This window comes from Eriocheir sinensis, chromosome 12 (genome assembly GCF_024679095.1).
Source record: "Eriocheir sinensis breed Jianghai 21 chromosome 12, ASM2467909v1, whole genome shotgun sequence".
Lineage (NCBI taxonomy): Eukaryota > Metazoa > Arthropoda > Malacostraca > Decapoda > Varunidae > Eriocheir > Eriocheir sinensis.
Genome location: NC_066520.1, coordinates 9,126,932 through 9,154,893, shown reverse-complemented (window position 1 = coordinate 9,154,893; position 27,962 = coordinate 9,126,932). Strand labels below are relative to the sequence as shown.

Sequence of the window (27,962 nt, the reverse complement as noted above, 5' to 3'; positions counted from 1 at the left end):
AAAATAAAAAAAAAGAATCGCCCCACCAACAACTCCAGTGCCCCTACTACCACTACCAATCACCCCCTGAAAAGAAAAATATAACCAACCATAACAAAACAAAAAATAAATTCACCCACAATAATCGTCCTTCCCTCTTTCCTCATTTCCCTGCGCACTCTTCTCCCTCTCCCCTTCCCTCCACTCTTTCACCGCCAGATACAACGTGGTCTTCTTCATCACCACGTACCTTCTGCCCATGCTGGTGATGCTGTGGTCTTACTTTCGCATCGGTCACGAGCTTTGGGGGAGTCGCAGCATCGGGGAGCTGACGGAGAGGCAGGCGACCAGCATACGCTCCAAGAGAAGGGTGAGAGAGAGAGAGAGAGAGAGAGAGAGAGAGAGAGAGAGAGAGAGAGAGAGAGAGAGAGAGAGAGAGAGAGAGAGAGAGAGAGAGAGAGAGAGAGAGAGAGAGAGAGAGAGAGAGAGAGAGAGAGAGAGAGAGAGAGAGAGAGAGAGAGAGAGAGAGAGAGAGAGAGAGAGAGAGAGAGAGAGAGAGAGAGAGAGAGAGAGAGAGAGAGAGAGAGAGAGAGAGAGAGAGAGAGAGAGAGAGAGAGAGAGAGAGAGAGAGAGAGAGAGAGAGAGAGAGAGAGAGAGAGAGAGAGAGAGAGAGAGAGAGAGAGAGAGAGAGAGAGAGAGAGAGAGAGAGAGAGAGAGAGAGAGAGAGAGAGAGAGAGAGAGAGAGAGAGAGAGAGAGAGAGAGAGAGAGAGAGAGAGAGAGAGAGAGAGAGAGAGAGAGAGAGAGAGAGAGAGAGAGAGAGAGAGAGAGAGAGAGAGAGAGAGAGAGAGAGAGAGAGAGAGAGAGAGAGAGAGAGAGAGAGAGAGAGAGAGAGAGAGAGAGAGAGAGAGAGAGAGAGAGAGAGAGAGAGAGAGAGAGAGAGAGAGAGAGAGAGAGAGAGAGAGTGTGTGTGCTACCCTCTGCGCCCCTCTTGCCCCCCACGTGTGTGCTGCCCTCTGCGCCCCTCTTGCCCCCCACGTGTGTGTTACCCTCTGCGACCCTCTTGCCTCCCACGTGTGCGCTGCCCTCTGAGCCCCTCTTCCCCCACGTGTGTGCTACCCTCTGCGCCCCTCTTGCCCCCCACGTGTACGCTGCCCTCTGAGCCCCTCTTCCCCCCCACGTGTGTGCTACCCTCTGCGCCCCTCTTGCCCCCCACGTGTGTGCTGCCCTCTGCGCCCCTCTTGCCCCCCACGTGTGTGCTGCCCCCTGCGCCCCTCTTGCCCCCACGTGTGTGCACCTCCGCGCCCCTCTTGCCCCCACGTGTGCTGCCCTCCGCGCCCCTCTTGCCCCCCACGTGTGTGCTACCCTCTGCGCCCCTCTTCCCCCCACGTGTGTGCTGCCCTCTGCGCCCCTCTTGCCCCCCACGTGTGTGCTGCCCTCCGCGCCCCTCTTGCTCCCCAGGTGTGTGCTACCCTCCGCGCCCCTCTTGCCCCCCACGTGTGTGCTGCCCTCCGCGCCCCTCTTGCCCCCCACGTGTGTGCTACCTCTGCGCCCCTCTTGCCCCCCACGTGTGTGCTACCCTGCCCCTCTTGCCCCCCACGTGTGCTGCCCTCCGCGCCCCTCTTGCCCACATGTGTCCTGCCCTCTGCGCCCCTCTTGCCCCCCACGTGTGTGCTACCCTCTGCGCCCCTCTTGCCCCCCACGTGTGTGCTACCCTCTGCGCCCCTCTTGCCCCCCACGTGTGTGCTACCCTCTGCGCCCCTCTTGCCCCCCACGTGTGTGCTGCCCTCTGCGCCCCTCTTGCCCACACGTGTGTGCTGCCCTCTACGCCCCTCTTCCCCCCCCACGTGTGTGCTACCCTCTGCGCCCCTCTTGCTCCCCACGTGTGTGCTGCCTCTGCGCCCCTCTTGCCCCCACGTGTGTGCACCCTCTGCGCCCCTCTTGCCCCCCACGTGTGTGCTGCCCTCTGCGCCCCTTCCCCCACGTGTGTGCTGCCCTCTGCGCCCCTCCTGCCCCCCACGTGTGTGCTGCCCTCTGCGCCCCTCTTGCCCCCCACGTGTGTGTTGCCCTCTGCGCCCCTCTTGCCCCCCACGTGTGTGCTTTTCTCTGTGCCCCTCTTCCCCCACGTGTGTGCTGCCCTCTGCTCCCCTCTTCCCCCCACGTGTGTGCTGCCCTCTGCTCCCCTCTTCCCCCCACGTGTGTGCTGCCCTCTGCTCCCCTCTTCCCCCCACGTGTGTGCTGCCCTCTGCGCCCCTCTTGCCCCCCACGTGTGTGCTGCCGGAGCTGCACCCCCCGCCTAGCACCAAGCTGTCAAGTTTATATCCCCGCATCAACCACCTTTGCCCCCCACGAAACGGACGCCCCATCCCACCCCCGCTGCACTCAAAATGCCACATCACTTACTGATAGCGCGCCCTACAGGTTTATGTGGCTACGAACCAGGCGAATGGTGTGCTTTTTGCGGGAAGACAGTAATTAACAAGCCGTCCGTCCGCTGCTGCACTCCTGACTGCCCAAACGTGTGCCACCCTCACTGCCTCCTCAACACCCAAGAGCACTTCAGTTGTGAGGCCGTCGACTCCCTGAGACAACACCTGGGCATCCCTGACTCCGTGATCTACCTGAACAGCAATCAAGATCATCTCCTCTGCCCCACTCCTTCCGCCTCTGAAGAGGACGCAGAACTTCACCAACTTGAGAGCGGCGAGCTGGTTAACATCATCAAGCAGCTTAGGAAGGAGAACAGGAGGTACAAGTCCACCTTCGCCTCTTTCGACAAAACCGCCGAAAACATTGCTGACAACCGTGACGCGGTAGTAACCATCCTGAACTTCATCGACTACATCGCGGCCACACAGAGCAGCTTCAATAACCTCACCGTCACCAGCACATCCTGCTCTGCCCGAGGACACAGCATTGACAAGGATTGGAAGCACCACGTCGCCCACCACCGCGGAGCAAACGACTGGTGGACCTCAGGCAAGCCGCGTCAGCTCCAGAAAGCCTCCACTGGCACCGTCTCCACCGCTACTCAAAGTGATTTACCTGATACCCTCCCAAACCCCTCAAGACCTGCCCCTGTCACCGCTGAGGCATCAACCCCTCACACATTCAAACCTCAACTCAACCCACCCTCAAGCTCAGTTGACCCGCCCAGAGATACATCCGTAATAAACACCCAAATATCATCAGGCGCTGTACCCAAGAACACAGCAGCCACCATCACAAGGGAAGAGTACCCATCATCCAATTCCTCATCCATACCCATCAACACTATGCCTGACTCTCAGGCCAATCCCCGGTCCTCAGCACCGAGCGGTCAGAGCTCAGACGACCATCGCAAGCGAAGAAGTCACGCCCAGAACCTGCCCACTCCCCAAGGCATAGACACCGCTGACACACGGAGGAACAAGAGTCCCGCCCGGCGACAAAGTCATCGTCCTCCCCTCAGAACACCTCGCCACAGCCGCCCCAGGAACACCTATACCTCCTTGCGCCCACACCCTGTTCCACTCCTGTCCCTGCCCTCCCCTAGTAGGACCACTCCCAAAGAATTTTGCAACCATTGCAAGAGGAGTGGCCATACTAGAGGCACCTGCCGCTGGCTAAGCTGGTGCGACTACTGCTACCGTGAAGGTCACACCACAGCTAACTGCCGTGCCTCCCATGCCCAAGAAAGGCACGAAAAGATCTACCGCCAGTTGTCCGAGCAGCTGCCGTCACCTCCCTCCTCATCGAGACACTAAACAAGCACCTCTCACAGCCTCCTCTCCCCAGTTACCAAGCGTCTCAGCGCCAAGCACCTCATCCCTCTCAACACCCCTACACACCTTGGAATTATGCCGGCCGACCCAGCCTTCCAAGAGAAACTGACGATTATGTCTACTAACATCAGAGGCCTCCAAACTAACATAGAAGATCTAACACACTCTTATGTTATCCCGCAATCCCCAGACACCATAGCCACAGTGGAGACCTTTCTCAATCCCACCATTCCCGCCAGCTTTGGGTATATTCAAGGGTACTCTAGATGGCACCGAAGAGACCGAGCCCACGGTACCTTCGGGGGAATCGCAGTCTGCTTCCGTGACGGTCTTGCTGTGGAGGCCCTCGATGTCGACATGGAACGCCACCTCGAAATGGCATTCTTCAGGCTGTGGACAAGACAACGCGACTCCATCCTGCTCTGTGTATGCTACCGGCCACAGTGGCAGGGGAGCGACCCCATCCACTTCCTCCACACAAATCTCGACACCCTTCTGCTCCAGCATTCCTGCAAACATCTCATTGTGGTGGGGGACATAAGAACATAAGAACATAAAAACGCAGGAGTCTGCAAGAGGCCGGTAGGCCTGTACGAGGCAGCTCCTTTGACCCTAAGCTCCCGTGTATCTAACCCCACCTAATATCGCTGTCCATGAATTTATCTAGTCTATTTTTGAATGTGACAATTGTATTGGCACTCACCACATGACTGCTAAGCCTATTCCACTCATCCACCACCCTGTTAGTAAACCAATTTTTGCCTATGTCCCTGTTGAATCTGAATTTATCCAGTTTAAACCCGTTACTTCGTGTCCTACCCGGTTCTCTTACCAACAAAACCTTATGAATGTCTCCCTTATTAAAGCCCTTCATCCATTTATAAACCTCGATCATGTCTCCACGCACCCTTCGCCTTTCTAGAGAATGCAAGTTTAACTGTTTGAGTCTTTCCTCGTATGGCAAGTTTCTCAACCCCTGAATCATCTTAGTCATCCTCCTCTGCACCGATTCTAACATTTTGATATCCATTCTATAGTAGGGTGACCAGAACTGAACCGCATAGTCAAGATGAGGTCTAACTAATGCTAAATATAGTTTGAGGAAGACTTCGGGGCTTCTGTTGCTTACGCTCCTTGAAATAAATCCCAGTACCCTATTAGCTCGATTTCTAGCTTGAATGCATTGTGCCCTTGGACGGGGATCAGAGCTCACTAAGACCCCTAAATCCCTCTCGCACCCAGACCTACTTATGAGAGTGTCATTTAAGCAATAGTTATGTGAGGGGTTGTTCCTACCTACACTCAGAATACTGCACTTCCCTACATTGAACTCCATCTGCCATTTATCCGCCCAGCCCCGACTAGCGTCCTGATCCGACTCAATTACTCTACCGATCTTGGTATCATCTGCAAATTTACTAACATCACTACTAATTCCTGTGTCTAAGTCATTGATATAAATAATAAACAAAAGTGGACCTAATACCGAGCCTTGTGGGACCCCACTCGTAACACATCCCCAGTCAGATCTTTTACCATTGATTTGCACTCTTTGCTTCCTATTGCTAAGCCACGCCTTGACCCAGTTCAAAACTTTACCCTATACTCCGTGAGCCTGTAATTTAAGCAACAGTCGTTGGTGAGGAACTTTGTCAAACGCTTTACTAAAATCAAGATAGATTGCATCATAATTTTCATCTCTGTCAACCGCCTCAAATACTTTATTGTAGAAGGACAAGAGATTGGTGAGGCACGACCTACCTTTTGTGAACCCATGCTGCGAGTCGTGAATTAAGCTACGTTTCTCTAAATGCTCCCGAATGTTCCTGGCTATTATGGACTCCAGCATCTTCCCTATAACCGATGTTAAGCTAAATGGGCGATAGTTTGAAGCAACTGACCTGTCCCCCTTTTTAAAAATCGGCGTCACATTAGCTACTTTCCATAGGCTCGGCACATAGCCAGTATTTACCGACATCTTAAAGATGTCGGTTAGTGGGTCACTGATTATATCACCTAACTCCTTTAATACCCTCGGAAATATCCCGTCAGGACCTGGCGACTTGTTCTTCTTAAGCTTATCTATCTCATCCTGAACTACTTGCCTGGTAATGATTATATCCCTCAATTTATCGCCATCCCCGCCCTCGTACACCTGAACTCTTTCCGGTATAGTCGTTCGATCCTCCTGTGTGAATACTGAAAGGAAGTAGTCGTTCAACAATGTGCTCATATTTTCGTAATTTTCTACTAGCTCCCCTGTGTTTGTTTTCAGCGGTCCAATTTTCTCCCGTGTTTTTGTTCTATACATCTGAAAGAAGCCCTTAGGATTACTTTTCGCCTCATTTGCTACTTTGATCTCATAGTTCTTTTTTGCTATCCTGGTGTTTTTCTTAACTAATCTAGATAGTTCGACGTACCGGCCCCTGAGATGTGTTTCCCCATTCTTTATTTTCTGATAAATTCCCTTCTTTAACCCAATCTCGTGTTTTAGTCCACGAGTCATCCACTTAGGATCATTGTTTTCTTTTCTAAGTGTTCGCTGTGGTATATGCTGTTCTTGCCCCTTTACTACTAATGAATCAGTACTTGGTGGCAAGGCAGTTCGAAGACATGAACATGAGCCGGGTGCAAAAATAGGCTATACAACGCTGGAAGGAGGTAATGAAGACCAAGCTCAGCCGCCAGTCTGTGGGTAGCAAGGAGTGGTGGAGTGGAGTGAAACAAAAACAAGGCCTTTTAGCCGATAACGCCATCCCACCCTTCGTCAGGCCAGATGGGTCAGTGGCTATGCGCGACAAAGACAAGACGGAGCTACTGGCGGCCCACTTCTCTTCCAAAATGTCAGTACCTGATCCCCTCTACGCCCCCCCGAAGCTGCCATCCCTCACCAGGGCCTCTCTGGAGAGTCTCACTGTCACCACAGAGGAGGTGAAAAATCTGCTGCTGCAAATAGACCCCAAGAAAGCCCTAGGGCCTGAAAACATCAGCCCTCACCTGCTAAAAAAATGCGCTGGCCAGCTTGCCCTACCACTTACCACCATCTTCAATAACATTCTTTCCACCTCCAAGTGGCCCACACTTTGGAAGAAAGCAAGAGTGGTGGCCATATACAAGAAAAAAGGCAAACAGGACCCAAAGAACTACCGCCCAGTATCCCTCCTCTCCACTGTTGGGAAAATCATGGAGTCCCTCATAACAACCAAACTCACGGCCTTCCTCGATGCCCACCATCTCCTCAACTCCAAGCAATTCGGCTTCCGGCAGGGAAGATCTGCTGCAGACCTGCTGCTCCTTAACTCTGCCTCATGGAACCACTCGCTGGACAGGGGACTCGACACCTTCGTCGTGGCTCTTGACATAGCCGGAGCCTTCGACAGGGTTTGGCACCAAGGCCTCATCGCCAAGCTGAAGAGCCTAGGTGTGCGAGGCGCCCTCCTGCAACTCATTGGGGACTACCTCCAGGACAGGGCGTTACAGGTGGTGATTAACGGCCACACCTCAAGCCAGCACCCCATCAATGCAAGCGTGCCCCAGGGCAGCGTACTAGGGCCTCTACTATGGAATGTTTATTTCAATGACATTCTCCAGCTCATCCCTGAGGCCCAGGCGTACGCTGACGACTGCACCCTTGCCTTCACTAGCGACAGACAGGACTGGCAAGGCACAGTGTGTCGCATCAACATGGCACTCGACAAAATTATCGCCTGGAGCGGCTGCTGGCAAGTCACCTTGGCCCCTGAAAAAACACAAGCAATGATAATATCCCGCAGGCGAGATATCAACAATCTAGCCGGGTCGGGGATACAACTGGAGGGGAAAACGCTACCCCTTCAAGACTCCATCTCCATTCTCAGAGTGGAGTTCGACGCGGGACTCTCCTTCACCAACCATGCTAAGAAAATATCAAAAAATGCAGCATGGAAACTCAGCTGTGTACTGCGCATCTCCCATCTACTTGACGCCAAAGGGACTGAGGTGCTCTACAAGGCACAAGTACGCCCCCTCATGGAGTACTCCCCCCTCGCCTGGTCCTCCTGCCCTCCATCCTACCTTGCAACGCTGGATCGTGTCCAGGCCAGAGCCCAGCGTCTGATACAGCGCACAGGTCCTCAGCACGCGCGTGGCTCCCTGCAACCTCTCCAGGAGCGCAGGGATGTGGCAGGCCTGTGTGTAATGTTCAAGGCACACAACCTAAACACACCCCACCTGCAAGCTCTCAAGCTCCCCGCACCCCCAACCCCCATACACTCCACCCGAGCAGCACCCCACAGACAGGAACAAGCGGCTGTACCCTTCTCCAGGACAGAACACCACTTCCCCTCCTTCCAGCCCCGCTACAGCCGCCTGTGGAACCAGGTTGTTCGCCACACCGACCTCCACCATCGCGCGTCACTTCAAGTCTTCAAGCGGGAGGTGAACAGCTGGATTAGGACTTCTAGGCAGTAATTCAATGTGTCTTGTATGTAGCTATAGATAGATGAAGCTTAAAACCTTCAACTTTAGCACAATCTTCTGTAAGCCCTGTTTAAATAAAAGAGAGAGAGAGAGAGAGAGAGAGAGAGAGAGAGAGAGAGAGAGAGAGAGAGAGAGAGAGAGAGAGAGAGAGAGAGAGAGAGAGAGAGAGAGAGAGAGAGAGAGAGAGAGAGAGAGAGAGAGAGAGAGAGAGAGAGAGAGAGAGAGAGAGAGAGAGAGAGAGAGAGAGAGAGAGAGAGAGGAGGTACATGAAGGCAAGGGAAGGAAGGATGAAAGGCGTGGTGTAGGGTGTGAAACATGCAGTGGGGAATGCCTTGCGGAGGTGCGTGGAAGCAAGGTGAGGAAATAGCATTATATGAGACGGAGGAAGGAATGGATTGCAACATTATTAAGTGTCTGCAAGGAAGGGAAGGGGAAAAAAAGGAGATGCTGGAATTTTCGGATAATGGATGCAAGCATAATTTTTAAAGTTATGGAGAAGGGACTCGAGAGACTGCAAGGAGTTCTTTCATAATTATTACAATTTGTCTCTTTTTCATTTCATTCGAGTCGCATTTTTTGTTGAACTGTTATAAAAGATTAAGTCGGTGGGTAAGCTGAACAGCCTTCCATTAATTCTGATTAACTCCTATAATCAATTGAAGTATGAAAAATATGTATTTCTTATTCGACTTAACTCTAATGTATTTATTATCTTCATGGAACAAAACTGCCAGTACTTTCGCTACACTGCACTTTTTAATCAGTATATTTTCAGTGTAAGTTGTTGTCAATAAATGTATCTATTTACCTAGGTGGGTACAGTGGGCGGCCTTCCCATAAGACAATCAAATGGAACAAAAACTAACATACTGAATCAAGGCACGTCTCGAACCGTTTCTGAATTATAATTTCCTAATTCTGTATCATTTATACTGTTAAGAAGCATTAGTATTGCGGGCTTTATTATCCAGTTTGTTATATATCTCCTTGACTGCTTCCAATTCTGTCAAACAAACAAACAAAAAATAAGGAGAAAAAGGGCGTGGTGACTGAGCTGGTTGAATGGCCCCTCTTAAAACAAAGACTGGAACCATAACTTACAAACTAGCGACAATTAAGCTTTCAAACACGACAGCATGAAGGCTCATCGGGAAAAAAGTTATCTAGTGAGAACGAGCGGATGAATAGAATTAAAAAAACATAATGGAGTTTCTGGGTTTCAAGGATTAACCTTGAGTAGTTGTCCAACGACCTATGAAGGGTGCCGAGTTTCACTTGTTGTGGTGGTCAAAGAGTCTTCCATTTTCTTGCTTCTCTCCTTTCTCCTACTCCTCCTTTCCTTTTACCAAATATAAACGTTTCTCTTCCGTTTCTCTATCTCTTCCCTTCTTTTATTAAAAAAAAAAAAAAACAGTCTGTCTTTCTTTTCCGACGTTCCCTTTCTTGTGATACTCCACCTTTCCCCTTCTGCTTTCCTTTTCCTCCTTGCTTTATAAACTCCTCCTTTCTCAACTCTGTCTCTGTTCCTTCTTCCTTAACAGAATGACTAGCGCTGACAGAACAGAACTGACATTTAATAGAGAAGTCACTCAAGAATAGAATATTGAAACCGAACACATAAAAAAAAGAGAAGGAAGGGATGGGGGAGCTCAATATTGCTGAAGTATCACTGAGGCTTTGAAGGGAAGTTTGGAGGAAGTAAAAAACGGTGACAGATTAAAAAGGAACAGGAAAGGGATATGCACCACATTGTTCCTATTTTAAGCAGTGTGGGCAGACATGATCATAGAACTGGAAAAAGGAAAAATGTCGAGAGAGAGAGAGAGAGAGAGAGAGAGAGAGAGAGAGAGAGAGAGAGAGAGAGAGAGAGAGAGAGAGAGAGAGAGAGAGAGAGAGAGAGAGAGAGAGAGAGAGAGAGAGAGAGAGAGAGAGAGAGAGAGAGAGAGAGAGAGAGAGAGAGAGAGAGAGAGAGAGAGAGAGAGAGAGAGAGAGAGAGACCTCGATACTAATTAACTATCCAGACACATTTCACCCAAAGAAAAGATGTAGAAACGACAAGCGGATAATAAATATTTCCGAGTTTATTTTATTTTTTCTTAATGTTTCATCCAGTGTAGTTTTATATTTTATGTGTGGGATCTTTTGTTTCAGGATAACCTTGCACCTTTGTTTTGTTTTTAAGAATAAAAAGTTTTCTTTTTCTTTCCAGCCAATCAAAAATACGTTTTTTCAAGCTTGCCCTCTCACTCAATACATATTTTTTCGGTAAAATGATATAGACCAAAACTTGAACAAACACACACACACACAAAAAAAAAAGTGCACGCACCATATTGCTCTTTCAGTGAAAACAAATGAACGTGCCAAATCGTCCCCGAATTCTGTTTAATTGCTTTTATTTCTTAATCCTTCTAAGCTGCTTCATGCTGGTATGTAATAAGTTCCGGAGCCAACTCTCTAAAATATATATATATATATATATATATATATATATATATATATATATATATATATATATATATATATATATATATATATATATATATATATATATATATATATATATATATATATATATATATATATATATATATATATATATATATATATATATATATATATATATATATATATATATATATATATATATATATATATATATATATATATATATATATATATATATATATATATATATATATATATATATATATATATATATATATATATATATATATATATATATATATATATATATATATATATATATATATATATATATATATATATATATATATATATATATATATATATATATATATATATATATATATATATATATATATATATATACATATATATATATTTTTTTACAACAAAGGAGGCAGCTCAAGGGCACAAAAAAAAAGGAAACAATAATAAAAAAAAAAAGCCCGCTACTCGCTGCTGCTAAAAAAGAATCAAAAGAGGTGGCCAAAACAGAGGTCAATTTCGGGAGGAGAGGTGTCCTGATACCCTTCTCTTGAAAGCGTTCAAGTCGTAGGCAGGAGGAAATACAGATGAAGGAAGATTGTTCCAGAGTTTACCAGCGTGAGGGATGAAAGAGTGAAGATGCTGGTTAACTCTTGCATAAGGGGTTTGGACGGTATAGGGATGAGCAAGAGTAGAAAGTCGTGTGCAGCGGGGTCGAGGGAGGGAGGGAGGCATGCAGTTAGCAAGTTCAGAAGAGCCGTCAACGTGGAAATATCGATAGAAGATAGAAAGAGAGGCAACATCGCTACGGAATTTAAGAGGTAGAAGACTATCAGTAGGAGGAGGAGAGCTGATTAGACGAAGAGCCTTAGACTCCACTCTGTCCAGAAGAGCTGTGTGAGTGGAGCCACCCCACACGTGAGATGCATACTCCATACGAGGGCGGACAAGGCCGCTGTATATGGATAGCAACTGGGCGGGGGAGAAGAACTGGCGGAGACGATACAGAACGCCCAACCTCGAGGAAGCTGATTTAGCGAGAGAGGAGATGTGAAGTTTCCAGTTGAGATTTTGAGTTAAGGATAGACCGAGGATGTTTAGTGTTGAAGATGGTGATAGCTGAGTGTTGTCGAAGAATAGGGGATAGGTGTTTGGAAGATTGTGTCGAGTTGATAGGTGGAGAAATTGAGTTTTTGAGGCTTTAAAGGACACAAGGTTCCTTCTGCCCCAATCGGAAATGATAGCAAGGTCTGAGGTTAAGCGTTCTGCAGCTTCCAGTCTGGAGTCGTGTACTTCATGTTGAGAGGGTCTTCTATTGAAAGAAGTTGAATAATGCAGAGTGGAGTCGTCGGCGTATGAGTGGACAGGACAGTTTGTTATGGAAAGAAGATCATTGATGAATAACAGGAAGAGAGTGGGTGATAGGACAGAGCCCTGTGGAACACCACTGTTGATACTTTAGGGGAAGAACAGTGACCGTCTACCACCGCAGAGATAGAACGCCCGGAAAGGAAACTGGAGATAAAGGAACAGAGGGAGGGATAGAATCCGAAAGAGGGCAGTTTAGAAAGCAAAGACTTGTGCCAGACTCAATCGAAGGCTTTCGATATGTCTAGCGCAACAGAGAAAGTTTCACCGAAACGTCTATAAGAAGATGACCAAGAGTCAGTTAAAAGAGCAAGAAGATCGCCAGTGGAACGCCCCTTGCGGAACCCATACTGGCGATCAGATAGAAGGTTAGAAGTGGAAAGGTGCTTTTGAATCTTCCGGTTAAGGATTGATTCAAAAGCTTTAGATAGACAGGAAAGTAAAGCTATAGGGCGGTTGTTTGAGGGATTGGAACGGTCACCCTTCTTAGGCACAGGCTGTACAAAGGCATACTTCCAGCAGGAAGGAAAGGTAGATGTTGATAGGCAGAGACGAAACAGTTAGACCAGGCAGGGTGTCAGCACGGAAGCACAGTTTTTAAGGACAATAGAAGGCACTCCATCAGGCCCATAAGCCTTCTGAGAGTTGAGGCCAGAGAGGGCATAGAAAATATCATTTGAAAGAATCTTATTAACAGGCATAAAGGAGTCAGAGGAGGGATGAGTAGGAGGAATATGCCCAGAATCGTCCAAGGTGGAGTTCTTACAGAAAGTTTGAGCGAAGAGTTCAGCCTCAGAGACAGATGAGACGGCAGTGCTGCCGTCAGGGTTAAGGAAAGGAGGGAAAGAGGAAGAAGTGAAATTGGAGGAGATATTTTTGGCTAGATGCCAGAAGTCACGGGAAGAATTAGAAGAAGCAAGGTGTTGACATTTTCTATTGATAAAAGAAGTTTTGGTAAGTCGGAGAATAGATTTGGCACGATTCCGGGCTGAAATGTAAAGGTCATAGTTAGCGGGAGTTCGAAGGGTCTGGAACCTTTTGTGAGCTGCCTCTCTATCTTTAATAGCACGAGAACAAGCATGATTAAACCAAGGCTTTTTAGCATGAGGAGTAGAGAAAAATCGTGGAATGTATGCCTCCATTCCAGAGACAATCACCTCTGAGATGCGCTGGGCACACACAGAGGGGTCTCTCTCCTGAAAGCAGTAATCATTCCACGGGAAATCGGAAACGTACATCCTCAGGTCGTACCTCCGAGCTGAAGCAAAATGCCAGAAGCATCGCCTCTTCGGTGGGTCCAAAGGATGTACAGGAGCGATAGGACAGGAAACAGAAATAAGGTTATGATCGGAGGAGCCTAACGGAGAGAACAGTTTGACAGAGTAAGCAGAAGGATTAGAGGTCTAGAATGTTGGGCCTGTCTCCAAGACGGTCGGGAATACGTGTAGGGTGCTCAACCAGCTGCTCTCTCTCTCTCTCTCTCTCTCTCTCTCTCTCTCTCTCTCTCTCTATATATATATATATATATATATATATATATATATATATATATATATATATATATATATATATATATATATATATATATATATATATATATATATATATATGTATATATATATATATATATATGATAGCGTGTGTTTGTGTATGTGACTGTGTGTGTGTGTGTGTGTGTGTGTGTGTGTGTGTGTGTGTGTGTGTGTGTGTGCGCGCCTCATGACTTCTTGAGAGTCTTATTATTCCACGTGCGTGCACTGGGAACTGCGGAGGGGGAACAAGTAGGACTTATTAGGGCAACAAGTCTCCAGCAGGTGTTTGCCTCTCCTCCCAAACCAGCTCTTCGATCTGGGTGACAAGAGGGCCATTAGTGTTTGGGCGGGATCCCAAGCTGCAGGTCGATGATCTATGCTCGCGGGGCCGTGCGGCGTGGGGACGGATTAACGGGACAACGAAACACTTACATACTGTAGTGGCAATAATTTTCTGGTGAATATTGTCGGGCGTAACGATAAATGATTCTCTATAGGTAGAAATGGGGCAATGTAAGTTTTCAAAATTACGAGTTACCTTACTGGGGATACGGAGAAAGCACAGACAGTGATGGGATATTAGAGTAGAAAGAGTTCATGCAACGGCGAATGGAAAGAAAATAACAGAAAATTAATTGCAGGCGACATGGATCGGAGGGGTGATCAAAGGCATCCAAACTATACTCTTAATGATAAATGAAGATGTTCGCTGGGAAAGGAGTGAGAAGAGGGACGTAGCACGACCAACAGGATGCTTTTCGAATGAGGTTACGGAATGACACTTACGTAGGGGACGAGGTTAACATATCGAATGAGAAAACGGTGTCTGAGGCGAGAGATGATAATGTACAGACAAGCGATAATAATTTAAAAAAACAAACATGTGGGATTTATTTGGGTTCTTTTGTCATTTCAGAAGCAGAAATAAAATCCCATTAACACCGAAAGTTGTGATGATGTTACAAGTACACACACACACACACACACACACACACACACACACACACACACACACACACACACTTCACCAGTCTTCGCGTCGCCTCAGGTGGTGAAGATGTTCCTAGTCATCGTGGCGGTGTTTGCGGTGTGCTGGCTGCCCCAACAGGCGTTCTTCCTCTACACATACCACAACGCGGCGGTACTGGACACGGCCCACATCCAGCACGTCTACCTCACCTGCTACTGGCTCGCCATGGCCAACGCGATGATCAACCCCGTTATCTACTACTGGATGAACGCCAGGTGAGTGTGTGTGTGGAGGGGGAGTAAATATTCATGCCAACCAGGGTTGGCCGATTTAAATCATGATGATTTAAATCAGTGATTTAAATCAAGATTTAAATCAAATGATTTTTTTTTAAATCGTTGATTTAAATCAATATTTACTTCTGCCCAAACCAACAGGGAATGTAAAGGAAAAATATGAAGAAAAAAAAACATACTTACACCTGCTTTATATATTCCTGAGGAATAGAACACTAAAAGCTTCCTTTTACAATACAACAAAAATTTCCACATTCCATTAAAAAATTAAATCAAAGGGTTTTACTTGTAATGAACTGTACTTATTTCTGAGGAGTAGAATATTAAAGCACTTCCTTTTACAATACAGTATAACAAAAAATTCCACATGTTATTAAATAAAGGAAATCAAAGAGGTTTACTTATAATGAACTGTACTTATTTCCTGAAGTAATGAATTTGAAAAAGAAAATTATTATGGCCTGTATTTAAAACAAAAGCACATTGAATTTAGACTGTAAAAGCAGCCTTTGAAAAATAATGATACACTTCGTTGAAAGTAGTTCATAAAAATTCTTTGAAATAGAAATTCAAAATCTTTAAAAAATACGGTTTTTAATTCTTATGACAATAAATTTGGTTCCATTCAGTCTTGCTAACTCCAGTTCACACTGTTTGCATATAGCTCTCCATGATTTCCCAGACTTTGAAGGAATTCTGTTAAAATGTTCCCACACTGGATCACTCTTCCTACCAGATACATTAATCCTTGTAGTCAGTGACATCTCTACGCTCTTGCTGTTAGCTCAGGAATGAGTGGCTGACCTGTAACACCAAAACAGTCAAACTACTACACAGTGGCACAAGTCCGGCTATGTCCTAACATGATGTAAGCGAATCAGAACAGAGCCTGAGAGAGATGATGCAATCCTGGTCAGTGGCTACTGGGCTGCTTGACAGGTTCAAACACATTGTAACCAAGTGAGAGATGATGCAACATGCTGTAAAAACACTCCAAAATGTGTTTTAAACTAATGTATAGAATATATATATATATATATATATATATATATATATATATATATATATATATATATATATATATATATATATATATATATATATATATATATATATATATATATATATATATATATATATATATATATATATATATATATATATATATATATATATATATATATATATATATATATATATATAGTATATATCTTTCCAATATTTTTTATGCTGATTAATAAAATAAAAAAATCTGATTTATATATAAAAAAAAATCTGATTTAAAAAATCCTGACTTTTTTTTTTTCAAATCAAAAAAATCACCAACCCTGATGCCAACCCATTTTTTCCGTGACCATCCGCCGAGCGTTAATTGAGAATCTCATGGGAATGACGGAGCGAGGAAATTGAAACGTCGTTATTTGAGATAGGTCTGATCTGCAGTGAAGAAAGGCTGCGCACCCTCCTTAGTCACACCTTGTTGGTCTCCTTCTCTGCTCGTTACTGTCGTTTGTGTCACATAATAAGTGTCCTCCTGCCCTAACATTAAAACGACTGCACTCTTCTATACACGCTCTTTGTCTTTTCCTTATCTATCTACCTATCTATCTGTGTACCCATTAACCATTCTTTTGCGCTCATCCACATAAGAACATAAGAACGTAGGAGTCTGCAAGAGGCCGGTAGGCCTGTACGAGGCAGTTCCTTTGACCCTAAGCTCCCGTGTATCTAACCCCACCTAATATCGCTGTCCATGAATTTATCTAATCTATTTTTGAATGTGACAATTGTATTGACACTCACCACGTGACTGCTAAGCCTATTCCACTCATCCACCACTCTGTTAGTAAACCAATTTTTGCCTATGTCCCTGTTGAATCTGAATTTATCCAGTTCAAACCCATTACTTCGTGTCCTACCCGGTTCTCTTACCAACAAAACCTTATGAATATCCCCCTTATTAAAGCCCTTCATCCATTTATAAACCTCGATCATGTCTCCACGCACCCTTCGCCTTTCTAGAGAATGCAAGTTTAACTGTTTGAGTCTTTCCTCGTATGGCAAGTTTCTCAACCCCTGAATCATCTTAGTCATCCTCCTCTGCACCGATTCTAACATTTTGATATCCATTCTATAGTAAGGTGACCAGAACTGAACCGCATAGTCAAGATGAGGTCTAACTAATGCTAAATATAGTTTAAGGAAGACTTCGGCGCTTCTGTTGCTTACGCTCCTTGAAATAAATCCCAGTACCCTATTTGCTCGATTTCTAGCTTGAATGCATTGTGCCCTTGGACGGAGATCAGAGCTCACTAAGACCCCTAAATCCCTCTCGCACCCAGACCTGCTTATGAGAGTGTCATTTAAGCAATAGTTATGTGAGGGGTTGTTCCTACCAACACCCAGAATACTGCACTTCCCTACATTGAACTCCATTTGCCATTTATACGCCTAGTCATACAATCTGTTTAGTTCATCCTGGAGAATACTAGCGTCCTGATCCGACACAATTACTCTACTGATCTTGGTATCATCTGCAAACTTACTGACATCACTACTAATTCCTGTATCTAAGTCATTGATATAAATAATAAACAAAAGTGGACCTAATACCGAACCTTGTGGGACCCCACTCGTAACACATCCCCAGTCAGATCTTTTACCATTGATTTGCACTCTTTGCTTCCTATTGCTAAGCCACGCCTTGACCCAGTTCAAAACTTTACCCTCTACTCCATGAGCCTGTAATTTAAGCAATAGTCGTTGGTAAGGAGCTTTGTCAAACGCTTTACTAAAATCAAGATAGATTACATCATCATTTTCATCTCTGTCTACCACCTCAAATACTTTATTGTAGAAGGACAAGAGATTGGTGAGGCATGACCTACCTTTCGTGATCCCATGCTGCGAATCGTGAATTAAGCTGTTTCTCTAGATGCTCCCGAATGTTCCTGGCTATTATGGACTCCAGCATCTTGCCTATAACCGATGTTAAGCTAATTGGGCGATAGTTTGAAGCAGCTAACCTGTCCCCCTTTTTGAAAATCGGCGTCTCATTAGCTACTTCCCATAGGCTGGGCACATAACCAGTATTTACCGACATTTTAAAGATGTCGGTTAGTGGGTCACTGAGTACATTGCTAAATTAATTTAATGCCCTCGGAAATATCCCGTCATGACCTGGCGACTTATTCTTCTTAAGCTTATTTATCTCATCCTGAACTACTTGCCTGGTAATGATTATATCCCTCAATTTATCGCCATCCCCGCCCTCGTACACCTGAACCCTTTCCGGAATAATCGTTCGATCCTCCTGTGTGAATACTGAAAGGAGGTAGTCGTTCAACAATGCGCTCATATTTTCGTAATTTTCTACTAGCTCGCCTGTGTTTGCTTTCAGCGGTCCAATTTTCTCCTTTGTTTTTGTTCTATACATCTGCAAGAAGCCCTTGGGATTACTTTTTCCCTCATTTGCTACTTTGATCTCATAGTTCCTTTTTGCTATTTTGGTGTTTTTCTTCACTAATCTAGATAGTTCGACATACCGGCTCCCCCCTGAGATGTGTTTCACCATTCTTTATTTTCTGATAAATTCCCTTCTTTAACCCTATCTCGTGTTTTAGTCCACGAGTCATCCACTTAGGGTCATTTTTTTTTTTTTTAAAGTTTTCGCTGTGGTATATGCTGTCCTTGCCCCTCTACTATTACTCTAAATAAATTATTGTAAGACATTTCTACCTGGTTCTCTTGGCTCTCCAACCCACAGTTCTGGCCCTCATGAATCCCTAAATTGTCCCAGTTTACCCCTTCAAGATGTCTTCGAAGCCCCTCGTAATTTACTCTTCCCGGGTTACCACCCAGTCTAAGCTAAAACGAACCGTTCTGTGGTCAGTCCATAGCTGGGCGTTATCGCGATAAGTTATCGCGATACTTTATCGCTGGTAACAAAATCGGGTTATTGGCCATCCGCTACTTATTTATATAAATATCGGTATCTTCGTTACTTTTGTAACCAAACTAGCGATAATCACTACATTTTTCCGCCTCTCAGAAAAACAATGTTGTCTCCTCCCTACTGCGCATGCGTGGCCCGGGCGCCCGGTGTTGTATGAAAAAAACCAGGATATGAAATATGTTCGGTGAAGATATTTCATACTTAGATCACAACATTAAAATAAAAGGTTATTTATTTTTGCTAGACTCAAAAAACACTATATCAGAGAGAAAAATCATTTAGCATTGTCCAAAAAATTATTATTCACTGCCTGAAATCTGTGATCCCGTTGTAAAGAGCGCAAACAGAAACCAGCGGCTTGTGTTACCACATGGCGGCGTGGCGCGTGGCCTCTCAGTAACTCGAGTGACGGAGTGAGTACCAGTGTTCCGGTTCCCAGTGCTTCAGTGCTTCTTTACTGAAGTGACTTAAAGTGTTAATGGTGATAATTCAGAATAACTGAATGAGTAGAGATGGGCCAGTTCACGAGAGACCAGTGTTTGTAAACAAAAGCTCCAGCTTTTGACGGTGGGAACGCCAAATAACGCAACACCGGTTCAGGTGTTTCTAGTATTACCGTCCATATGTACGAGTCAACGTGTGGTTTTCAGGTTTTGTAAGTTTTGAAAAATATAGATCATGAAAAATTGAATTCATCTATGTTTTTTTTATTTGAAATATCAATATAGTATCGTTTTCGCTCATCGGATTTATCGCTAGCTAGTATCGAAATTGTGGATTTATATTGGGTATCGGGTATCGGGTATCGGTTATCGCCTATATTTGTGTCTCCAGTTAACGAATATCGGTTATCACAGATAAGGTTTTCCATTATCAGTTATCGGGTATCGGGAATAAGGTTTTCTGTTATCGTGCCCACCTATGGTGGTCACTATTTCCTTGCTCTCCGCCCACCTCCAACTCACGTAGCAAGTTTCCATTATTAGTTAGGACTAAGTCTAATATGTTACCTCCTCTGGTAGGCTCAGTAACTACCTGCTCAAGGAAATTATCTTGTATAACTTCAAGAAAATCATCGGCTTCCAGGTCACCCACTAGGTCTTCCCAGTCTATATTCCTATAATTAAAGTCCCCCATTATGCAGACATTTTTACTCTCTTCACACTCCAACTCCTGGATGGATCCCAAACTAAATCAAGTGATGAAAGGACAGAGTTTTGACACGATTTCACACAGCCAATCAAAACCGACTAATGTCCTGAGGAGCACCACTAAACAGAGTCCCGGCGACACTTCTGTCAATGGCAAAAACGTTGGAACAAGTCTGTACATGTTACAAGGATTAATATTAAAGAAGCTAAACAAAGTATGTGTCCAATATCCAGTAATACTACTACACATGGTGACAATTATCAAAACGTTTATTTTTTATCAAACCTCATTCGCAGAAGCAGACAAGCATTTCCCCTTTTTGGAGAATTTAATATTTCCTTGCGATATTGTCTCCAAAAATGCAATAACTTTCTACGATTCGTTGAGACGTATCTTAAGATTCTGGAAAGGTAACAGAGATAATAGTAAAAATGTCTTCTCTTGAAATTAACGCTCACGGCCCCATTGATGTCTCGGGCTGATCTGAAGCTATTCTAGACATGTCGAAACATACAACTTATACATCGAACAAAAAAACAGACCCCTCTGCAACTTTAATACAGTGACGAGACGCAGATCTAATTGTTAAGCCGGTATAGCCGCTGACGTCAGACGCAACACTAAGCATGGATTAAGGATATGAAGATGAGGACTCTCGCAAGAAAGGCGGAATTATGACGGAAAGGCTGGGGGAGTGGGCTTGGAGACGAACACACACACACACACACACACACACACACACACACACACACACACACATAAGCTGCTCCGATAGCTCAGTCGGTTAAAGCGCTGCACTGCCAGATTTCGCGGCGTGGCAGGCAGAGGTTCGAAACCAGCTCAGGCCGGGATTTTTCCGTTGACTAGGAGTGGTTACTGTTCCCCATTGAGCAAGGAGAACGAGGTGCGTAGTGTGTGAGGTCCTGGCAGTACCCAGAGATCGACTAATGAGCCTTGCTCTAATCGGGAGGGTTCTTGCTGGCGACTGGGAGTTCAACTCGTGATGAGGCTGTGGTGAACACACACACACACACACACACACCATACGCTGCCCCACACGCATCTCGTCTATTATATCAACCTCTACAAATGTTACCATTATAATGAGTGGTTTTCCCTTATATTTATTTCTTGCTTCGCCAACGTTATTAATATTTACTGCTACAGTTGCTGCTTCTACTCCTCTTTTTTTTTCATCTTATTTGTTCGTTCTTCACTATTATAACCATCTTCAACTCCAGCTCCTTTTGTATAGTTTTCCTTTTAACTCATATTCTTCCTTCACCTTCTGTCCTTTTCCTTTTCCTCCACTTTTCCAGAGCTTCGGTATCTTCAGAGTCATTCAACATTCAGGGACGCTGTGACTTATTATTGAATCCAACCTGAATGCCCTTGAGGGGCACCACAACAGGGGTCAGGAGAGCAGTAGACGAACAACACTTTGAGGCGCAGCCTGGATCTGAGTTAAATAATGGCATGAAGTCAGGGAATGATCGATTAATTTGTCTGAAGTGTCAAGGAGGTAATGATGCGTAATTTTTACTTGCATCCATTAATCAAACTCTGCTGGTCACTCCACCCTAAACTGCCGCCCTCCTCCATCCCCTCCATCGCTGCTCCACCACGCTTGTCCTGTATGTTTTGCTTTGAGGAACCATTCACTGACTGCTTTTTTGCGTTCACTGACGTCCTTTTTTCCCTTTCATAGATGAGGATAATGCATTCAAGAGGTATCTAAGAACTTTACAATCACTTGTTCCAAGCAGGAAAGCCAGCCCTCTTTAGTAGCAATTAGCGAAAGTTTGTGATTTCTGGGGAAGTTAAGTTTCAGTTTTCCATCTTGCTAACGACTAATGTAGCCCGCATGAACGAACACACACACACACACACACACACACACACACACACACACACACACTCATGCAGGAGAGGTGATACAGTGAGTGTGTTGGTACTGTTTCAGAGCTTTCTTTTCCTCCTGATTGCCTCTTGTGTCCTCCTTTCAGTACTGTGTTTATATTCCCGCATTAGGTTCCGCGCCTACTTCCGCGAGGTGGTGCTGCAGTGCGTGTGTCTGCAGTGCCACCGCCGCAGCGCCAACTACGAGGGATCACCGACCCTGGAGAGGCGACACGTGCCCTGCGACGACCCCTCCTCCCGATCCCGTTCAGGTGAGTTCCCGCAGAGGCTCCTTACCTCTCATGCCTTGATGTTACACCTTAACCTAATATCTCCTTTTTTTGAGGGTACTCTTAATATGATGCTAACTTTCAAGGCCTCAAGAATAATGATTCCTTCATACGTCAAACAGTATTACATGTCCATTTTATTATATTCCGCGGTTACTTCACTTAAACCCCCATGCACACTACCACTCACCATCGTCAACGCTTGCTGTTTAATCGAGTGTTTGTCACTCAAAAGTGGCAGTATGGACAAGAAGGCGGAGAGCAAACACTGACAAACACTGCCATTGTCGCTGCCCGTTGACGAAACTCAGACAGAGATCAGTGGCAATGTGTACGGAGCTTTACACGTTCAGTGCTTCAAATAGTTCACTTCCTTTAATTCTATCTCGATTCCCATTCTCTCAAAAATAACATTTTTTTCATGGACCAAAGTAGTATCATGTTTCTAATTTCCATCCCCGTTTAAACTAACTTCACATCTCTTATTCACCAGCTACTTTCACTTTTTGTTAAAAAAAAGTTATTGACGCTAAACATTTTTTTTCCTGGTATGTGTTGTAAGGCAGATACACGTTAATTCATCCTTCTTGTGCCCTCAGTAAGATGATTATTAACCCGAAGATATGTATGTTCGCCCATCTATCGCCCCCTAACCTAGGGCATGTACCAATCACGTAGCGGAGAGTCTCTCAATACGTATGCTTTTTATATTTTATTTTAATAAAGGCTGTCTCTTCCAATATCTATATCTATATCTATATAAAACAACAATATATATATATATATATATATATATATATATATATATATATATATATATATATATATATATATATATATATATATATATATATATATATATATATATATATATATATATATATGTGTGTGTGTGTGTGTTTATAAATTGTTTTCTCTCTGCTCCTCTTGCTACTTTTTTCTTCTACTACTGCTACTACTACTACTACTACAGCTGCTGCTACTACTACTACTACTAATAATAATAATAGTGCTAGCTATTACTACTACTACTACTACTACTACTACTACTACTACTAATAATAATAATAATAATAATAATAATAATAATAATAATAATAATAATAATAATGATAATGATAATAATAATAATACTTATAATAATAATAATAATAATAATAATAATAATAATAATAATAATAATAATAATAATAATAATAATAATAATAATAATAACAATAATAATAATAATAATAACAGTAATTCTACGAGTAACACTAATATGACGTTGTTTCTGAGGGGAGCTGTGTAATCTTTTCCATCAATGGCCCCGGGGTCTGGATTGCAGTGAGGGAAGATTCCTGATTCCATTCAACTTCGCGTCACCTAAGTAGTGAAAGGGTCCGCCGGGTAATGATTCGGGGAAATTAATCAATAAGGTTTTCTTCTAAGGACTCTCTCTCTCTCTCTCTCTCTCTCTCTCTCTCTCTCTCTCTCTGGAGGGTATCAGAACCTCCCTGGAACTATATGGGCTTGGCGCCTTTCTAGACCTAAAAGAAAAACGGCAAATAACATGGAAGGAAATGAAATTAATATCCTTTCCTATTCATTGTCGTTTTTGATGTTCATCTTAATAATAATAATAATAATAATAATAATAATAATAATAATAATAATAATAATAATAATAATAATAATAATAATAATAATAATAATAATAATAATAATAATAGTAATAATAATAATAGTAATGATAATAATGATAATAATTATGAGAGCGAGAGAAAGTCGAGGTGAGAGATACAAGAGAGAGGAAAGGTATACAGGTAGAATGAGTGTTTATTTCTTTCCCTCGTCCTTTCTCGTTGTTCCCAATGATTGACTTGTATTGGGTGTGGTATCAGGTGGTAACGGTCTACCTTGTACGGACTCACGATGATTGTTCTGGTGGAGAGTGATGGTGAGAGGGAGAGATGAATGAAGAGGAGCATGAAGGCCGTGGTGGTGGAGGAAAAAGAGTAGGAAGGCGGGAGGCAGCACTGGCAGACGTGGATGTGGCAATGTAGGGAGAAAGGAAGGTGAAGAGATTATGTTCTTTTGTTGATCGTGGTAAAAGTAATCATGATGCGACTAAACGGTATTAAAGATTGAGGACATTTCCTACGCATTTCCTTATTTCCTATGTCCCTTCCATTTTTCTTCCTGGAGGACATGCTACAAGGTGACCAGTGTATTCATGTGAAAAATTCTGATGTTTTTTTTCTTGGTAATCGAAAAAGTGATGTTTATGTAAGTATACAACATTAATCAAAGACTGAGCACATAATCCCCCTTCCCCTAATTAATCGAAGTCTGTAAAAGGAAGACAGAAAAAAGGTCTGAGAAGTAATAATCATGGAAATATTATATCATCCGTTTAATATTTTGTCAGGGAATTGTATTTTCCTGAGGATATTGTTGTTTGTTTTCTCAGCGAGGGGAAGAAAAGTAATTCTCTTGTTTGAATAAATAATTACATAATTTTTGGAGGCATTACTTTCATTTATTAAGACACATCTCTCTCTCTCTCTCTCTCTCTCTCTCTCTCTCTCTCTCTCTCTCTCTCTCTCTCTCTCTCTCTCTCCTCACCTTCAGTGTTTGTTTATATAGCGGAATACGAGTTTGTGTTTCGATTCCTGTGTTTGTTTGTTTATGTGTTTGTTTGGTGGTATATTCCTTCGTTTACCTGCTCCTAGTGTGTGTGTGTGTGTGTGTGTGTGTGTGTGTGTGTGTGTGTTTTAGTGTTTCTGTTCATCTGTCTCTCTATATCTATCTACCTTTCTATCTCATCTTCTCGTCTCCTTTTAGATACCCGCCAGGGACCTAACGGAACTCTACGCACTACTCCAGGCTCCCAGCGCTCCAACAACCACCTCCTCGTCTACTCATCCAGGGAAGGCCTCACCGCCAGGAACAGTGGGTGTGCGTGTGTCTCCTCTTATTGCTACTATTATTAGCTGTCCCATTTGTCTCCTCTACGCACCCAGCTTTCTTTCTTTCTGTGTCTTCTTATCAGCATCGAGACCAATCTGTTTGCTTGTGTGTTTGTGTGTGTGTGTGTGTGTTCACCACGGCCTGATCACGAGTTACACTCGCTTTCGTCAGCAGGTACCCTCACGACGTGAGCAGGTGCTCATTTTGTCGATCTCTAGGTACTGCCAGGACCTCACTCACCACACACCCCATCCCCCTTGCTCAAGAGGGGACAGTAACCACTCCTAGTGGTCTGAGCGAGGCTCGAACCGCTGCCTGTTTGGCCGTGAAGCCTTGCAGCGCCGCGCTCTAACCGATTAAGCTACCGGAGCGAGGTGTGTGTGTGTGTGTGTGTGTGTAATTCACCTTTTCGTCTGCTGCGGGTCTCTCGCGAGACAGCCAGCCGTTCCCCTACGGAAGAGCACATAGCTCATTGTACAGATCTTTGGGTAGGACTGAGATCACTCACACACAACACACCGCGACAACGTGGTCGCATCTCCTTGCCTTACGTCGCGTACCTACTCACTGCTAGGTGAACAGGGGCTACACGTGAAAGAAGATAAACCCAACTTATCTTCACCCGGCCGGGGAATCGAACTACGGTCCTTCCGGTTGTGAAGTAGACGCTCTATCCACTGAGCTACCGGGCCGTGTGTGTGTGTGTGTGTGTGTGTGTGTGTGTGTGTGTGTGTGTGTGTGTGTGTTTCTGGATGTGTGACACCAAAAATACACAAACGCAAGCTAAACACAAGAAAACCTGAGATAGAAGTCCCACAAAAAAAAAAAAAAGACGGCAACCTTTCATGACAACAGTCCATTATAGAAACCAATTTCCTTAGATTTCTCCTATACATCCATCCATCATTTTCCTCCTCCCTACTTTTCTATCTCGTCCCGTTTTCTTTTCCCAGGCTGCAGGTTGGGCGGCGGGGGAGGACCACAGTGCAATATATGCCGCCAAAGTCTCCTGAGGTCTGGGTCGGTTCTGAACGGCGCTGCCCTCCAGATGGTGCCCCTCGGCCCGCCCCTCGCCATGCTGGGACCCGAGCCCTTCCTGTACCGAGGCAAGACTTGTTTACAGACTCAGATGTAGGTGAGTAACATTTATGAGGCCACGGCTGTGCTCTAGTGTGTGTGTGTGTGTGTGTGTGTGTGTGTGTGTGTGTGTGCTCGCTCATATAAATTTCAAAACTGTCATTTCCTCATCCGACAATTCTAATTAACTTGCTACAGGAGCATTGGCAGCAGCCGGTAAGGGATATCTGGTCATAATGTTGATGATGCTTATAATGAAAATCATGACAATCTAATGATACTGTTGACACAAATAATAATAATATACCTGTGAGGCATAGTTAATAACCTACACTGATAAGTTTATGCTTATGTATTTTTTGACAGCTTGGTAGCGTTGAGGTGAGTGAATCGCTTGTAACCACGGCGGCGGCAACAGCGAAAAGCAGCGGTAGTGGGAGTAAAGAAAAAATACCTATCTGCAGGCTTCCGAGGACTGCACTGAGACGATAAACAACATAAGCCAGAGCAACGTTCCCTTCTTGCCTTGCGTTGAATATTACTGACTTATACAATAGCTCCTGGAATACACGAAGTCTTCTGAGTGTTGTAGTGTAAGGACAAACAATTCTAACCAAGGCGCTGTTCCCTTCCTTTGTATCGAGCGCCAGGAACTTGTGAAACTGCTTATCTTCGTGCCAGGAACAGAAAGTTACTCCTACTTTTGTGCCGAGGTCACACCCCATGAGTATTAGAAAGGGCTGCCCACGGAAATGTCCTACATTTATTACGATATTTACGCCAGTGAAAAAAAAAAAACAAGAAACTGTTGGTCACGAAACTACCTGACTTGCTGCTAATTAGGAAAGCAAGAAAAAATAAAGCAACAACGCCCGCTGCAGTGATTGTTGTATATGGACTATTTATGATAGACTACTATGACTACAAGTGATGACACAAACAAATTCCAACGACAGTAGAACAAAACATCTGACAGAATTCAAGACAAAAGTGACAACAGAAACAAATTATAACCGGCATCATGACAAAGGGGACAGAGTAAAAAATCTGTCAACAGACTTAAAACTTGGAACAAAGACCTTCGATGTTTTGTCGTGTGTGTGTATGTGTATGTGTGTGTGTGTGTGTGTGTGTGTGTGTGTGTGTGTGTGTGTGTGTAATTCACCACCACCACGGCCTGATCACGTGTCTTTATCGTCGATCTCTGGGTACTGCCAGGACCTCACACACCACACACCCCATCCCCCTTGTTCAAGGGGGGACAGTAACTACTCCTAGTCAACGGAGAGAAACGGATAGCATCGGATAGCTGTGGAGGGAGCATTGCTCTTGTGGAGGTACAAAAGTACGTACATCACGGTGTTGATATAGTTGATTGTCAATGTTTTCATCTGCGCACGCCTGCAATGATGTATACTCCGTAGCTTTGGTGTCGACAGGGATTCCCACTGTCCTGTCGTCTACGTATTTCCAACGGTGTAATGCGTTGGTGAGGGCGTCGTTACTGACCACCAAGAAGCAAAGAGGACCAATCTTCGTGCCTTGCCAAACGCTAAAGGTGAGCTGTTGCAAGGAGAAAATACAGCCTTGAAAGTTAATGACTACTGACGCCCGCTAAATTTGCCAGTCAACCAAGCAACCATAATTGGGTAAAGTCCCTGCTCTATGGTCTTGGTGATGGCAGGAGTATGGTCTAAAAGGTCAGACGCTTTTAAAATTTATAAAAGTGTGGCCAAGGAAGGTGTCAAGCTGTCCGGGTGGATTGTGTATGAAGCTGGTCAGGCAGTTAGCTGTGTGTGT

At 44.4% G+C, this 27,962-nt stretch overlaps 1 protein-coding gene across 1 annotated transcript; it reads left to right on the top strand.

The window, feature by feature from the left end:
- The first annotated feature begins 16 nt into the window (after positions 1–16).
- LOC126997362 (tachykinin-like peptides receptor 99D) lies at positions 17–27,962 on the top strand. The gene is made up of 6 exons (XM_050858428.1): positions 17–349; positions 14,620–14,816; positions 21,976–22,115; positions 24,960–25,073; positions 26,039–26,220; positions 26,529–27,962. The coding sequence occupies exons 1-5, from the start codon at positions 239–241 to the stop codon at positions 26,218–26,220; spliced, it is 744 nt and encodes a 247-aa protein (XP_050714385.1). The 5' UTR covers positions 17–238; the 3' UTR covers positions 26,529–27,962.

What these genes read in the sequence shown, in the direction of transcription:
- LOC126997362 (XM_050858428.1), top strand. Translation starts at nt 239, where the DNA reads ATGCTGGTGATGCTGTGGTCTTACTTTCGCATCGGTCACGAGCTTTGG. An exon ending in CTCCTCCCGATCCCGTTCAG is followed by an intron (nt 22,116 to 24,959) that starts GTGAGTTCCCGC and finishes GTCTCCTTTTAG; the next exon opens with ATACCCGCCAGGGACCTAAC. An exon ending in CACCGCCAGGAACAGTGGGT is followed by an intron (nt 25,074 to 26,038) that starts GTGCGTGTGTCT and finishes TTCTTTTCCCAG; the next exon opens with GCTGCAGGTTGGGCGGCGGG.